This window comes from Phoenix dactylifera, chromosome 1, assembly GCF_009389715.1.
Source record: "Phoenix dactylifera cultivar Barhee BC4 chromosome 1, palm_55x_up_171113_PBpolish2nd_filt_p, whole genome shotgun sequence".
Classification (NCBI taxonomy): domain Eukaryota; kingdom Viridiplantae; phylum Streptophyta; class Magnoliopsida; order Arecales; family Arecaceae; genus Phoenix; species Phoenix dactylifera.
The window spans coordinates 32,077,008-32,092,005 of NC_052392.1; the positions used below are offsets into that span (position 1 = coordinate 32,077,008).

Below are 14,998 nucleotides of genomic sequence, written 5' to 3' on the forward strand. Positions count from 1 at the left end.
CAGGATCTCTCTTTCCTGGATTACTATACTATGACTGAGTCAACTATTTTTTTCTAATGTCTTCTTTGTAAACCAGTTCTTCTGGTTGTTCCCGGTAAATCATAGAATAGAAGAAGAATAGTGAAATCATAGAGGAAGCTTGCAAAAGAGTCCCTGAACTAGACCTGCAACACTGACTTTCTCTCTCTATCACCGTCACTGCCTTCCGACTGTCACTATCCCTTTTGCAACGGAAAGTGATCTCTCTGGCCGGATCAAAATAGAAAGAGTGTCTTTTATCACGTCCCCTCCCCCTTTTTTTTTCTTTCTTTCTTCTTTCTTCTTCTGTTCACCTAGGGAAAGAGTCGAGAGTCGCCCCCTTTGTCCCACCAGAAGGGAGAAAGGGAAGGACTCCGACCCGACTGCAGCCCCTACCGACGACTGGCGGTGGTTGCGGCCGAAGCCAGACGATACCTGTGACCGAGAGCCGGCAAGTTGACGATCATAGATACGCCTTTTTCTCCTCTTCTTATCTTCTTTTATTTCATTATCATAAGGTAGGAAGGATATAGGGTTAAGGCTTACCTTGCTACGAAGAGAAGCTGCGGTTACTCCCTCCGGCGGCACTGATGCGAGCTCCAAACCCTAGCAGCGGAGGCGGGAAAGGTTTAGAGACAGAGTAGGATGGAGAAGGAGAAGTGCTTGGTGGATCTCAGATGCAGGTCAATGGGGGATTTTAGAGAGAAAATTTTCAAATTACAGCCGCGATTTCAGCGGCAGTTGTGCGGGTTCATCGGCCATTCAAATGGCCGCCGCGGATCTCGCCCCCGTTACGCTCGAGAAGGTGCAGCCGAGGATTCCGGCCTCTCCTTCGGCTTGGGCCTCACAGGTCCAGTAGGCGACCGGTACGCCTATCGATACTAGTTCAGCATACCTTGGTTTCAATTATATATTAGGTTATATTATATGACATATCTATATATGCAGCTAACGCTAAGAAAATTTCAGTTCTTTGGAATAAAGTTGTGGAGTTTTCTTCTCTCCAATGTTCTGACTTATTATGAAGGTGTGGACTCCTTCAGCTTAAGCAGATTATTACTTGGACATTTTGGTGAACTAGTCCCTCTTCATATACTATTCATTAGCCTATGTTTATCCTTCACCTTCTTTGTTCTCTAATCCTTTTTAGACCCCTATATATCATAGATGAGTCACAACGTAAGTAAAAATTCTCAATACTTTGATTATTTTGATAGGAATATGGTATTCCGAATACCATAAACTGCACTTTTCCCCTGAAATCTAAGTCTGCTAGGGAATTCCAGCATGCTTTGTTTCTGCTCTAACTTTAGAACTTAAGGAGCCTGATGATATGCAGGTCAATCCTTGTTAGCATCTAAATTCTTACATTTAAATATCTTGTTCTCATGTATTATGCCCCTCCTAACTTTAACTTTAACCATACAATTTATGAAGTAGTGGAGGTAAAAACCAAAACTAGTGTATCTCATATTTTCCTATATCAAATCTTGCATTTGAGCAATTGAGCTTATGTTTGATTTGTGACGGTGCAAACAACAAGGAATACTTGATATTTTCAGAAGGGCGATTTAATGACACTCTCTTGCATCTCCTGAAAAAGTTTGGCAACAATAGAAATCAACCGAAGAACATGAATGAGCATCTTAAAAACTCAGATGATTGCAAACTCCCAAGTAGGTTTCAAGGCAATGAAACTTGCAAAATTTGAAGAGAGATTAATTTCTGTTTATCATGTGTTAGTTCTATATGTTGAAGAGTCTTGCACTTTCCTGGGTTTGGTGAGAAGTGTCTAACCTAATCATCAATGGTAAATGAACTTCACCTTACACTAGATAATCAACAAGCTAAAATTGCCTGCTGAAACACATCTGCATTTGAATAAAATTGCTTTGATAAGAACAGTCATCATTGTTTACAAGCAATATTTTAATTTTTTCGAAACATGGAAGTATGAGGATTATATATGGTGTCACATGCTTCCATAGAAAGTCACTTATAACCTCACTGGATGTCTTTGGCTTAATGATATCAACAGGAACTACGGTGGAAAGGTCAATGTCCTTAAAGATGAATTCTATATTATTGTTAAATTTATGAAATTTGATTAATCTAATACTAGAGAGAACTGAATAAAAAGAATATTTTGTTTTGTTAATAGCATGAAATAATGTGGTTAAAATGAAAGTGCTTACGAAATGAACTTAGATAATGATCTATTAAAGAACAAGAGTATGTTCTCATACTAGGTGCTTGTTTTGAAACTGATATATGGAAGTTATACAAAGAAGGTAATCATGTGCAAAAGGAGAGTGATTCCAATGTTTGAAGAGCTTATTAGGTGAATTATATGCTGTACCGGCCCGAATCGGGCGGTACGGGGCGTACTGTATCGTATCGATTTGGTACCGGTACTTGGTGTACTGACATTTAGTATACCAAAAAAATTTCATACCGTACCATACCGACACTGTACTAGTGTGGCACTGGTATGGGTCCGATGCCGAGATGGCAAACCTTGGGTGAATAACCCTCTACATAAGGATGGAATATTGAAATGTACATATTGATATGCAAAGTGCTAGATCAAGTCATCTCTAACAAATTTCATATGAATTATGAAATTTTTGATAGTTTGAATAACATGAAGAAGTCATGAGTTATTAAGAGTTACTGGTTTATGTTGACAAGGTTGTCAAGGTGGTCGAGCAGTTCTCAAGTGACGAGGGGGTCTAGATCTCTAAGAAGCCTGCCTTGTGGCTTAGGTAGTAACTATTTTTTAAGAAAATATAGTGAATGAAGAGAGGAGAAAGAAAAAAGCAAGATAGAAAGGCAAAGAAGAGCACGAGTGGTGAAAAAAATAATAGAAAAAATACATTGAAAGAAAAGAAAAGAAACAATTAAAGGTCCTTTTCATTAAATTAGGATAAACAACAAAGAATACATGAAGGAAAAGAGAACGAAGGGAAAATTTAGGGAGATGTAGAGGAAAATAATTAGAAGAAAAGAATGAAAAGGAGGAAGAGCAGAGGGAGAAGAACCAGTAAAAAAATAGTATAAATATCTCAAAGAAAAAGGTTGAAGATGAATGGTCAAATGCAGGCCACTAGCTGGTCGGATGGATGTTGATGAGGTTTGATGGTGAGATACTCTATTTTTTTTTTTTTTTGAAAAGGATGATTCATACAATTTTAGTACGGACTCATCCAAAAAGTTCAAAAGTCAACATATCCCGGAGCGCTTTTGACAACTCCCTCTCCTTGATCCAAAGGGCATCTCCGGAGTGGTTGGCCACGTACGAGGCCACCCAGTTCGTAGCCCCATTGGCCTCTCTATACATGTGTTTGGCCTGGAAGGCCACATCGCCACAGATCATGGCCCAGATGTCTCGAAGCAAGAGGTGGCACCCACCTATACCGCGGATGCCACCCTGGATCCAACCAATAACCATAACCGAATCTCCCTCAAGCAGTTTGCTCTGGCCCGCAACACCCGAAGAGCACGGCCCAGTTTGGCCCACGCTGCTCTCAGCTCAACCTCTGGGACAGAGGTGTCAAAGATCTGGCAAGCACCAACCACAACCACCCTAGAGTCCGAGCCTCTGATGACAAAGTCTGCACCTTCTCTCCTGCCGTCATCTAGTACGCATCCATCAAAATTGACCTTAAAAAAACTTGAGGGTGGGGGCTCCTAAGTGAAAAACACCATCCTAGTTGCTACACGAGTAGAAGAGCTCAGATGCCTCGAGCTACCAAAGGCCCATCCAATAAATCTGTATGAATAATCTTTGCCGCCTGAATTCGGGCCCGCTCCACAACAAACCTTGGAGAAGGACAGCTCTCGCGGCATTCCTGGCAGCTAGATCTGATAAGCAGTATAAGTCGCCCCAACGGCCACTTGCCGAGTCTACAGGGGTAACAGCTCACCATCTAAGCACCTGCAGAAAAGAACTCGAGTGTCACCAAACATCTGGCTAGATCGCAACTAGCCTCCAGACCCTCTTAGCATGCTAGCACTGGAATAGAGCGTGGTCCACGGTCTCATCCATCTAGCACTCAGGGCACTAGGGGTGGATGCCCAGTCCCCTCCCACAGCACCAATCTCATCGGGAGCCAGCGCTAGGCTACCTTCCAGAGGATAAAGCCACCCTTGGTGGAGACCGAACCGCTAGATCCAAACACAGTCCAGCCCTGGGCACTGCTCACTCTAGAGGATACTATAGATATCACTCACTCTGATCTTGGGTCTATAGAGCGTAGTCCACAGTCCACACCCTTACGTTCGGACTGTCACACCCAGGACAGCAAGTCGGACTCTCTCTGCAATATGATCTCCAAATAACTGACCGATTCGGATAGTATCCCACCCAGACTTGAAGTCCATCCACTGCCTCGAAGTTGACTATAGTCAGCCAGAGTCTCACCGAGAGTGAATCCACCCACGGATCCTCGACCACATCCATACTCCTCCCGTCATCGATTAGCCACTTGGAGTTAGCCATGGCCATGGGCACATACCTGCGGATCTCCTGCCAAATAGAAGAGTTGCCTCAACAGTCGTGTAGGGCTGTATTGGGCTGTCATCACCTAACTCTAGAAATATTGTGGTTCTAGGACATATCTTACCGCATACCGGGCAATCAACGCCTCTCTCCTCACCAGAAGAGATTGAACCCCAAGCCCTCCCTCGTGGATCGTCTGACATATCGTGTCCAAAGCCAACAAATGCACATCGTGGCCTTCACCATAGGATCCCCAGAGAAAACTCCGGAGAAGCTGTTCAATCCTCATCGGCACAGTCTTCAGAACTACGATGTTGGACATGAGGTATGCAGGTATAGAGCTAAGGACCGACCTAATCAATGTCACTCTACTTATCATGGACAATGAGGCCGCCCTCTAATCCTCCAGCTGCTCCGAGACATGTTGTACCAAACTAAGGCACTTCGACACCCACAGCCTCCTCCCCATGATGGGGACGCCCAAGTAGCTCCAAGGCCCCTCCTGCTCCCTCATGCCAAGAAGCCCTCTGATCTCCTGCCTCACTCGCAACTCCGTTTTCGGACTGAAGAAAATGGTAGACTTGTGAAGATTCATCCTCTATCTTGATGACTCACAGTAATCCTCCAAAACCCTTCTGAGGGCCCGCACATCCCTCATCCTTGCTCAAGCCAGGAGGAGGCAATCATCTGCAAAGGAGGTGAGAGATCGGTCAGGCCTCAGGGGCTGGAACATAAGCCTCCTATTTTCTCTCTTGACAATCAGCTTGCAGGGTACAAGAGAGCACATCAGCACAGATAATAAACAAATACGGGGACAAAGGACAACCCTAGTGAAGCTTGATAGTAGAACGGAAGAAAGGCGACGACGTCTCGTTGACACATAGCCCAAAACCTAGGTAATCCAAGTCTCGTGGAAGCTCAAGCTCTCCATCACACGCCTGAGGAAGCACTAGCGGACCTTGTCATAGGCCCTCTCCATATCTAATTTCACTGCCATATAGCACCGCCGCCTCGAAGCCCGATGTAGGTCCCACATCATCTCTTGCGCGATCATGATATTGTCAGTGATGCTTTGCCCTCCTACAAAAGCCTCATATTCCTGATAAATGAGATCGGGTAGCAAGGGCTTTATCCTGCCCACTAGAATCTTGGCCACCACCTGTAAAAGGTAGTGTTGAGACTGATGGGCCTATAGTGGCAGGGCTCCGCCGCATCCAAGTGTTTCGGAATCAGGGTGACGAAGGCTGCCTTCCAATCATCGGCCATTGCCATCGTGCTGAAAAACAAATGGACTGCCTCCGCCACTGCCCTCCCGATAATGCACCATACCTCCTTAAAAAGAAAGGGGGAAGCCGTCCAACCCCGGGGCTTTGTTCTCCACCATGGCGCAAACAGACCCTCGCACCTCCGACTCTGACAGCCTTGATCTCAGCCACCCCCACCTCGACATCTGGCCGTGGAAAGTAGGCAGCAAACTCCGAGCCGCTGTCCTCCGTCCATATGGACCTGAAAAAATCAACCAGAACCTATCTGATCCTGCTCTCCTCCACCTACTACCCTGTCCCATCTCTCAAGGATCGGATCATGCTCCTCTGCCTCCTAATGATAGTCGTCCGGTGAAAAAAGCGAGTGTTCCTGTCCCCCTCCTTAATCCACTGAATTTTGGACTTTTGACTTCAAAAGATCTCCTGCTGCCGCAAGAGGGAGTGATGCATAGCCAGCTTCTGGTGTAGAACAATCATGTCAGCTTTCGGAAGCCCGCCCAATCGATCCTCTCTCTTCTAAAGGTCCGCAATGGACTCCACCTCCTCCAACCTCCTGAAGATGTCGCCCACTTTCTCACGGTTCCATCTTCGAAGCCTCCGCTTGGTGAGCTCCAACTTGCGTGAGACCCTCTGCATGGCATCTCCTCGCACCGGCACCCCCCAAGCCTCCCGAACGAGGTTCCATGACTGGGGGTACGACAACCACATCTTCTCGAAGCGGAAAGGGCCATGGTGGCTAGAGTAAGAAGCTATAGAGATCAAGAGCGGACAATGATCAGAGGCAATCCGGGCCAGATGACGAACATAGTAGGCGGGAAGCGTTGAATCCAACACGGCGATGCAACAGCCCTGTCGATCCTCTTCCAAACCCTAGCACGGCCAGCACGATTGTTGCACTAGGTGAACCTCTATTCGGAGAACCCATGATCCACCAGTCCATTCGACTCTAGGGACTCCTGGAACTTTCTTCTCTCCACCTTGTCGGTGCAGGCCCCAAGATGCAGTTGAAATCATCTGCCACTATGGTTGGGTCCTCTTGAAAGACAAGGTTGGTGACCTCACCCCAAAGGACTCTCCTCGTCCAGTAGTTAGTACTAACACACACACCACACAAAATCCAAGGAGTTTCATTAGGCTCAGAAATTACCATTACAACTTGCTGAGGGCACTTACGAAACACGTCTATAGTGGCTACCTCTCGCTTCCACAGCACCAAGATACTCCCAGACAGCCCCCGAGACTCCACTGTGAAAGGCTCTCAAGCAGCGACAAGGCGATTCTGCACTCGACGGAGGCCACCTCCAGAAAGCCGCGTCTCGCACAAGAAGCAGATGTCCGGGTCATTCACCTGGACCAATCTTTTGAAGGAGGTGTTGAAGGAGGGCTTGGCCGCCCCCTGCAATTCCTCTCTTTACTTCCTCTCATAATCAAGGGCAACAATCATTGTTTTGTTTGTGTGCGCATAACATATCATGGGTGGTTATATATGCTGTATTGCTTATATGGTTAAATGGTCAAGCCTGACTTACAAGTTGTCACGCCCCGAGCCCGAGGCGCGGCAGACGCCGCACGCCCGCACGGCGGGCCGCACAGGCGTGCTAGGCATCGGATCATATCAAAGCAAATACAGATGTTCAAAACTGACATAATTATTTAAATTTATTCAAAAGCAGTCTTACAAAATTTCAAATAACATATGCTGACGTAAGTCAAATACTCTAATCAATCTAACTAAAGGACCAATAACTGATGGAATCATCGGAACATCTAACGCACTCCCCATTCCCGTGCGATCAAGCCTCTGGATCTGAAAAATAGAGAAAATAAAATAATGAGCTACACTAGCCCAGTAAGCAATAAAATACCCCAAAGTGGGGTCGGAGTATATCAGGTCAAAATACAGGATAATGACTGGAATAAATCATAAATAACATCGTTTTACTATTTTCAAAAATTATTATCATTTTTTCAAAAACTCTGTGTGGAGTGATTGATTATAACCCTATTTGATTTTGATGAGCTCAAAGCATTTGAGTATATCTTATGTTATACTAATGAATTCAATCTAGTGTTTCAGCCAAATATTTGTAAAATCATGTTTAAGTGTCTCTAGCTTTGGTTCAATATACTTTGGATAAGTAAGGAATTCAGTTTGAACCAAAGTCTGAGTCTCGAGTCGACTCCGGAAGCTTACGAGTCGACTCCAAGTGTATCAGAAGCACTGGCACAAGCTCGAGTCGACTCCTGTACATTACGAGTCGACTCCGACTGAGAACAGACAGCCGGACAGAAAGATTCATCTCAGAACCTGTCAACGAGTCGACTCCTGAAGAATTCGAGTTGACTCCAATGCTTGCCGAGTCGACTCCAGCGTAGTACGAGTCGACTCCAGGGAGTAACAGACAGAAAGACAGAGAAGCTATTTTGGACTCTGAGAGCCGAGTCGACTCCCGAAGAGCTCAAGTCGACTCCGATGGTTGGCAGGTCGACTCCTAAGGAAGCGAGAGTTGACTCCCAGAGAAATGCAAGGCTAAAAGTCAGAGAGCCAATTTCGAACACTGAGAGCCGAGTCGACTCCCGCAAAGTCCGAGTCGACTCCAAGGCAGCGCAACCCCAAAGACAGAAGACGGTATTTTCGTCTCTGAGAGGCGAGTCGACTCCAAGACAGTTCGAGTCGACTCCAAGGCAGCGCAACCCCAAAGACAGAAGACTATATTTTCATCTCTGAGAGCCGAGTCGACTCCGAGACAGTTCGAGTCGACTCCGAGACGGCACAAGTCAACAGATAGAAGATCGGGATTTCGGGCTCTGAGTGCCGAGTCGACTCGAGTGAGCAAACTTGAAAGAAAGATCTTTGGATTCCTTAGAACGAGTCGTCTCCAAAAGTGTCGGATCAGCTCCAGACATTGGGGAGTCGACTCCAGGTTCAGTCGAGTCGACTCCACGTCAAGAGAGCACTTTAATTCAAATCCAGAACAGTTGCCGAGCCATCTCCAGAAAAGCATGACTCGACTTCTGCAACAGGCGAGTCGACTCCAGATCGCGCGAGTCGACTCCGATCCCAACGAAAACATTGTCAGGAGTTGCAGAATGTGCAGAACGGCTAGAAAGATGTGTCTAACGGCTATTTCTCTTGGAGAATGGCTTAAATAGCCTAAGTGAACAGTAATAGAGTAAGAAAGAGAGACTCCATTGAAAGCTAAAGGGATTTCCACCAACCAAGAGCTCTCTAGAGTGATTACACGAAAAAGAAGGAAGAAGTGCATTGAAGTCGATTCTCCAACTCTCTTCCTCATATTCAAGGCTCTCCTCCTGACAGCAAGTCTACATCAAATTCAAGAGGAGTCAAAGAGTTTAAAAAGCCCCTTCCTCCATCTCCAAAATCAGTTTGAGGGCTTCTTACTCTTCCTTATTTAAATTGTTTAAATACGCTTTTGAGAAGCTTCCTTTTTCTGTTTGTTTTCAAACCATTTGTTTCTTACTTGATTCAATCAGGGGATTGAATCAAGGGTGTTAAGGTTTGTTGGTGAGCCTAGGTTAAAACCAACGGTGTAAGGGTTTGATTGTGATCCCGGGAAAACAATCGGGTGGTTCTAGTCGGTGAGCCTGTGAAAACCGACCGAGTTCGTTGTGATCTCGTAAAACAACAAGTTGGGTTGTGAACTTGTAAAACAACCGGCTGTAATTCGAGGGATTATAGTGAATTCCCAAGTGAGGCTTGGGGAGTGAATGTAGGAGCAAGGGTTAGCTCCGAACCACTATAAAATTGCTTGTGTTTGTGATTGCTTCACTGTCTCTTACTTTACCTTCATCCACTGCATATAGCAACTAATTAATCCACTCGCAAAAAGTTTTAATTAGTTACTCACAAAGCTTTTAATTGCAATAATTATTTTAAAACCCAATTCACCCCTCCCCTCTTGGGTTGTCTATCTGGGCAACACTCTGATACCAGAATCTCAACATAATAAGCTACGGCCACGTAACCCAGTGGCATGGATCGCACAAGGTGCCAAATCCACTATATTTACCCACCGATGGCAGCCGGTGTCCAGAAACCACTATTCTAATTACCGGTGGTGCGGTGTCGAAACCGGTTCCCCACAGATTACAAGTCGATAGGTCCAACGTATAATCCCCATTGGCAGGGCCAGAACAGAGCAGAACAGATCATAGCCATGCTGAGAATGCATATATACAGAAAAATAGATTTCATAAATTATCCAGTCATATTTTGCGGATTTCAGAGCATATAACAAAATTTTCAAATGAAATTTAACATACCAGATCCATTTTACTAAATACAAAACATATTTCGAAATTAATCCACTAATAATTATTTTACCAAATAATTTCGAAAATACACTTTGAAGCATTAAGTTACTTACCTCTTCTCGCTTAATTCCTACTTCAGATAGACAGATTAGGTTCACCTGTTTAAATTTAATTAATTCTTTGTTAATATCAGAATTAAGCAAAAATCCAAAAATAATACTATTGGACACGGCCCAACAGGGCCCAGAGTTGGCCCATAATGGGCATGGCCCGATAGGCCCATATTGGGCACGGCCCAATGGGCCCGCATAGACCTAGCTAAGTAGGGCCCCCAAGGTTGGCTTCTAATTAGTTAATTTATACAATAAAATTTATTGCAGGGACTAATACTTAATTTACAGGGTACTATTTTATAAAGCTCGAGTGGGCTAAATAAAATATAGTTGGGGACCTTTATGTAATAAATCTTTTCTATAGGGATCAGATACAAATTACAGAAGGTCCTGAAATAACATAATGTCAAGGGCTTATCTGTAAAATTTCATTTATTGGCCAAATGGGTTCGGGTTTCGGGTTCCGGGTTTCGGATCCAGGTTCGGGTTCCGGGCTCGGATCTGAATAGGGCCCAAGTTGGGTTTCGGGTTTTCTTCTTCTCTCTCTCTTTTTTTTTAAAAAAAAACTGGGCCCAAACTGGGCCTGCCGTGAACTGGGCTCAAGTCGGGCCCGCCGTGAACTGGGCCCAAGTCGGGCCTATAGAGGTTCAGCCCAACTGGGCCCATCCGGACTGGACTGGGCCCAAGTTGGGCCTGCAATGGATAGGGCCCAACGGGCCCAGCTTGGCCCGTGATGGGCCTCTTCCTTCCCCAAACCCCCCCCCCCCCCCACGGACAGGGGGAGTAGGAGAGATGGAAGAGAGGGAGAGGGCCGGCGGGGTGGCCGGCCTGGGTGGCCGGAGGCCACCCCTCGGTCGATGGCTAGCCGGCCGCCATGGCGGCCGGCGACTGTCGCCGTGGCCGACGGGAAGGAGAAGCAACCGAGATCATCTCGGTTGCTTGGGTTGAAACAGAGGAGACCAAAACCCATGAAAGCAAGGAGGAGGGAGGCTTACCGGTGGTGGCAGAGGTAGTGGGAGGAAGATCTCGGCCGCCGGTGCTCGATTCGGTGGTCAAGCGGCGGTGGCGACGCTCGAAATCTAGAGGATGAATCTCGGAATAGGTGGTGGCCGCGAGGGAGTCCGGGTGGCGCTCGGTCGGGAAGAGGACGCCGGTCACCAAGGAGAGGAGGAGCGAAGGGGGGAAGAGGAGGAGGAGGAGGAGGAGGATGCGGAGGAGAGGAGGGCTTGGGGGTTTTTTATCACCCCTCGCGGCGACTCTCCGCTGCGTGAATCGCGGCGGCCGAGGGATTCCACGGCCGGGATTGGCCGCGGATCGGTCGGAGGGAGGGCGCCGCGGGATCCCCGGGGCGCCCTTGCCTGGTTTGTCCCCGAAAGAACCGGAGAGGATCGCAATCGCGATCCTCTGTTCCGGCCTTCCTAGAATGGGGACGGGGCTGAAGTCGGCTGGGGCTGCCGACTTCAGCCCCATATCTCACACAAGTTGTGATAGCGTTAAATTTAGTGTTTTATTACTTACAATAGTTTAACAACTGATTATTTTAGCAACCAGTTAATGAATAGCATTAGACACAATTAATATGCAATTTAACTAAATTGATATGTGTATATTGTTGTAATCAAGGTCCACAAGACTGGTACCAGGTATTGTACTGCTACCTTACTTGTTCGATACATTACAATCAATGGTATGGTATACAGTCCATAGTCCCACATCGACGCAGGCTTGCGGCATTTTTTCTCACTCTCAGCCATGGTACCACCTGAACCGGATGGTTTGGGGTTGATACTGTGTGGTATGGGGCTGTTCCATTCTATTCAACCGGTTCAAACTGGTTGGATCATACCGAACCGAACTTAGGACCCATCCCGATTGTACACCAGTACAGTAAGGTTCTGCAGACCTTGGTTGTAATTTAGTAGGCCAAGCTTCATGAAATTATCAAAGTCCTTACTGTATCATGATAAAATGAATGCACAAAAAATAAAAGCTTTCTATGGCCATATATATGCAATTGTATATAAGTTTACTATATTATATGTCAACTTGTCAAGATCTGGTATTATTATTTTGAGTTGTCAGCTGCAAAATATATACTTTTTCCCAGACTAAAATCCTTTTGTTGGCCTATATCTCCATTCTAGGTATTCCTGAATGCTGAAATTCTTGTTAGAATTGATGCTGGAGCCAATAATTTGCTTCAGGTATATTCTTTTTTTTTCTAAATATTCTTAAAGATACCTATCCACATTCTTCTGTCTTAAGCATGTTGGAGTTTTGATTCACAATTCAGTTATACAAAAGCTATCTTGTTTTAGTAAATATGTTAGTTTCTAATTACTCAAGAATGTTATTTTGTCTTATCTTATTATTTTCCTTATAGCTTAAGAACTGTTTGTAGAAGTTCTCAATCTTTTCTCAATAACTTATTTGATCCATAAACACCTTACTGATTGGATAATGCTTTTAGCAGGCTGCAGTTCTCATGTTCTGCAAATATTGCTTTGAATCATTATTATTTTTGCAGGAAGACTCTCCAAGTTGTTGCCGTTATTATTTTAGACATTCATCAACAGCTTCTTTTGGAAGTAACATGGTATGATTCTGTTCATAATTATTGTATGAACATTCTCTGATAATTTTTCTTTGTTATGATTCTGTTCATAATTATTTTATGAGCACGCTCTGATAATTTTACCTTAGTATGGCTATTGTATTTAATTCCTGTATGCCATGAGTCAAATTTCATGGGGCTTCATATAGGGACTGGAAAATCATGCTATAGGTCGAACAGAAATGCCCTCTTAATAATTGTCCAGTTATAGAACAATTACTGCATGTTACAACTATCCACTTTTCTTGATTGTTAACAGTAATCATGTTGAAAGACGTCCGAATATATGGTTGAATGTGTAGACTGTAGAGTAAATTCTTGAACTAGTAGTGCACAAAGAAGATAGACTGTTTTCAAGTGGAACTTTTCCAGTGGAAAAACTAGTTTGATGCCTTATTTGACTGTCAGCTTATGGATTCTCGTGGAACTAATTGCTTGATAAAAGAGTGTGCCAACATCAATTATCTATGGGCATCACTTATAATTGAAGAATGTGTTCGACTTGGTTTGACGGTGAGTTCCACCAGTAAATGAGAGACTTGCTATGATTTAAGTGTACTTATAATTACTTCTTTATTTTAGTACTTCTGTATAGCTCCAGGATCACGATCATCTCCACTTGCAATTTCTGCATGCGGTCATTCCTTGACAACTTGCATATCATGTTTTGATGAGCGCTCCCTTGCATTTCATGCTGTTGGCTATGCAAGAGGATCTCTTAAACCGGCAGTGGTCATAACATCATCAGGAACTGCTGTGTCAAATCTTCTTCCTGCGGTGAGAATTTTGAGCTCTGGCTATCTGAATTTAATAGTGCTCATGATTTATTATGCTTCTCAGTTTCTAATCTCTGTGCTTTTATAGATTTTTACAATTGGTAAATTTTGAATTGATGTGAGATTATTACTACTGCTTACTATTCATTTTGTCCTTTCAAACCTCTTCAGCTTGACTTGTTTTGGTTCATATAGGAAACTATGATAGTTGCCTAGATACTAAATTTGCCTCTTGAATTTCAGGTTTTCTTCCAAAGCATTTCATATTTATCAGAATCTTTTGCACCTATTCATCAAGCATAGTATGCAGAACTCTGATAGTTGCTTAGAATCTTAGATAGTAAATTTTTTCTTTTTTAATTTCAATTTTTCTTACAAAACATTTCATATTTTATCAACTTTTTTTTTTCCCACCTGCTCATCAAGCATAGCATACAGGTTGTGGAGGCTAGTCATGATTGTGTACCTCTTATGTTACTCACAGCTGATCGCCCTCCAGAGCTGCAGGATGTAGGAGCAAACCAAGCAATTGATCAGGTTTGAGATATACTTTCTTCCTCTTATTTGCTGATCTGTTGAGCTGGAGAAAACTAATCTTGGTTCTTCATATGTTTTTCCGATTCTCTCTTCTTTAATCTATGCTGCTTAGCATTGCTGTAAATGCTTGTTTTCGATGCCGCATGATATTTTGCCAGAACTTTTGGAATTTAGATTGTTTAAAAGTCACTCAAAACTCTTCGGAGCCAAGTGATTACTGGCTCTCCCCTTTTGAATATTAATCCCTTCTGACCATGGGTGCCATATATTCTTAGTCACTGAGCATTTAGATGGAGAGAACTTTATTCACAAAGACACATGTTCGAGGTCTTCTTTGTAGATGGAAACTCTGCTTCTTTTGTCATTTTCTATATTAGTATGTGGCAAATGGTCATTCATATTGATTTCCAAAGTACTCTCTTGAACATATGGTTTGTTTCCAGTTTACGTCCTAATATTTCTATGTAGTAGAAGACTCTGATGAAGGATAACCTCAGTTCTTTATTTGCTCTATGAAATGGAGCTCTACTCCAATCAAGAGTCTCATATAGAAAAACCAAATTAGTTCAATGTTCTTTGCTTGTGCACATGATATCAGTGTATGCTGAGTATGGGAGTAGGACTGTAGCAATCTCCAATGAAAGCATTGTAGACTAGATAATGATGCCCTCATTTCCAAATATAAGGCTGTCGAAGTGTACAACTTGGGGAACATGCTTGTATGTTGAACTATTCTCCCCTTTTATAAGAGTGGCAGCTCAACTTTTTTAAGCATGTGTTATTTTAACAGAGTCATCTTAATTTGCACAGGACGCACCAACTTATTGAGTTGGTTGGTTTTGGAATGTAATTTCGAGTTTATGACCCGAACATCCAAAACATCGTGAAAAAAATAGAAC

General features: G+C 44.0%; 1 protein-coding gene across 11 annotated transcripts in view; it reads left to right on the forward strand.

Annotated features, from left to right (window-relative positions):
* Positions 1 to 14,998, forward strand: part of LOC103706601 (protein PHYLLO, chloroplastic) — a 114,680-nt gene that overhangs the window by 43,255 nt on the left and 56,427 nt on the right. For 10 of the 11 annotated variants that reach the window (XR_003385634.2, XM_026804481.2, XM_026804480.2 and 7 more), the window contains 5 exons: positions 12,317 to 12,376; positions 12,646 to 12,768; positions 13,195 to 13,299; positions 13,369 to 13,563; positions 14,001 to 14,099. Coding sequence is in view for 10 of the 11 variants with exons in the window: in XM_026804481.2 (XP_026660282.2) it covers positions 12,317 to 12,376; positions 12,646 to 12,768; positions 13,195 to 13,299; positions 13,369 to 13,563; positions 14,001 to 14,099 (582 nt within the window). In the remaining variant the exon portion in view is untranslated. The remainder of the gene's footprint in view (positions 1 to 12,316; positions 12,377 to 12,645; positions 12,769 to 13,194; positions 13,300 to 13,368; positions 13,564 to 14,000; positions 14,100 to 14,998) is intronic. The other variant, XM_039132113.1, reaches the window with a different exon arrangement.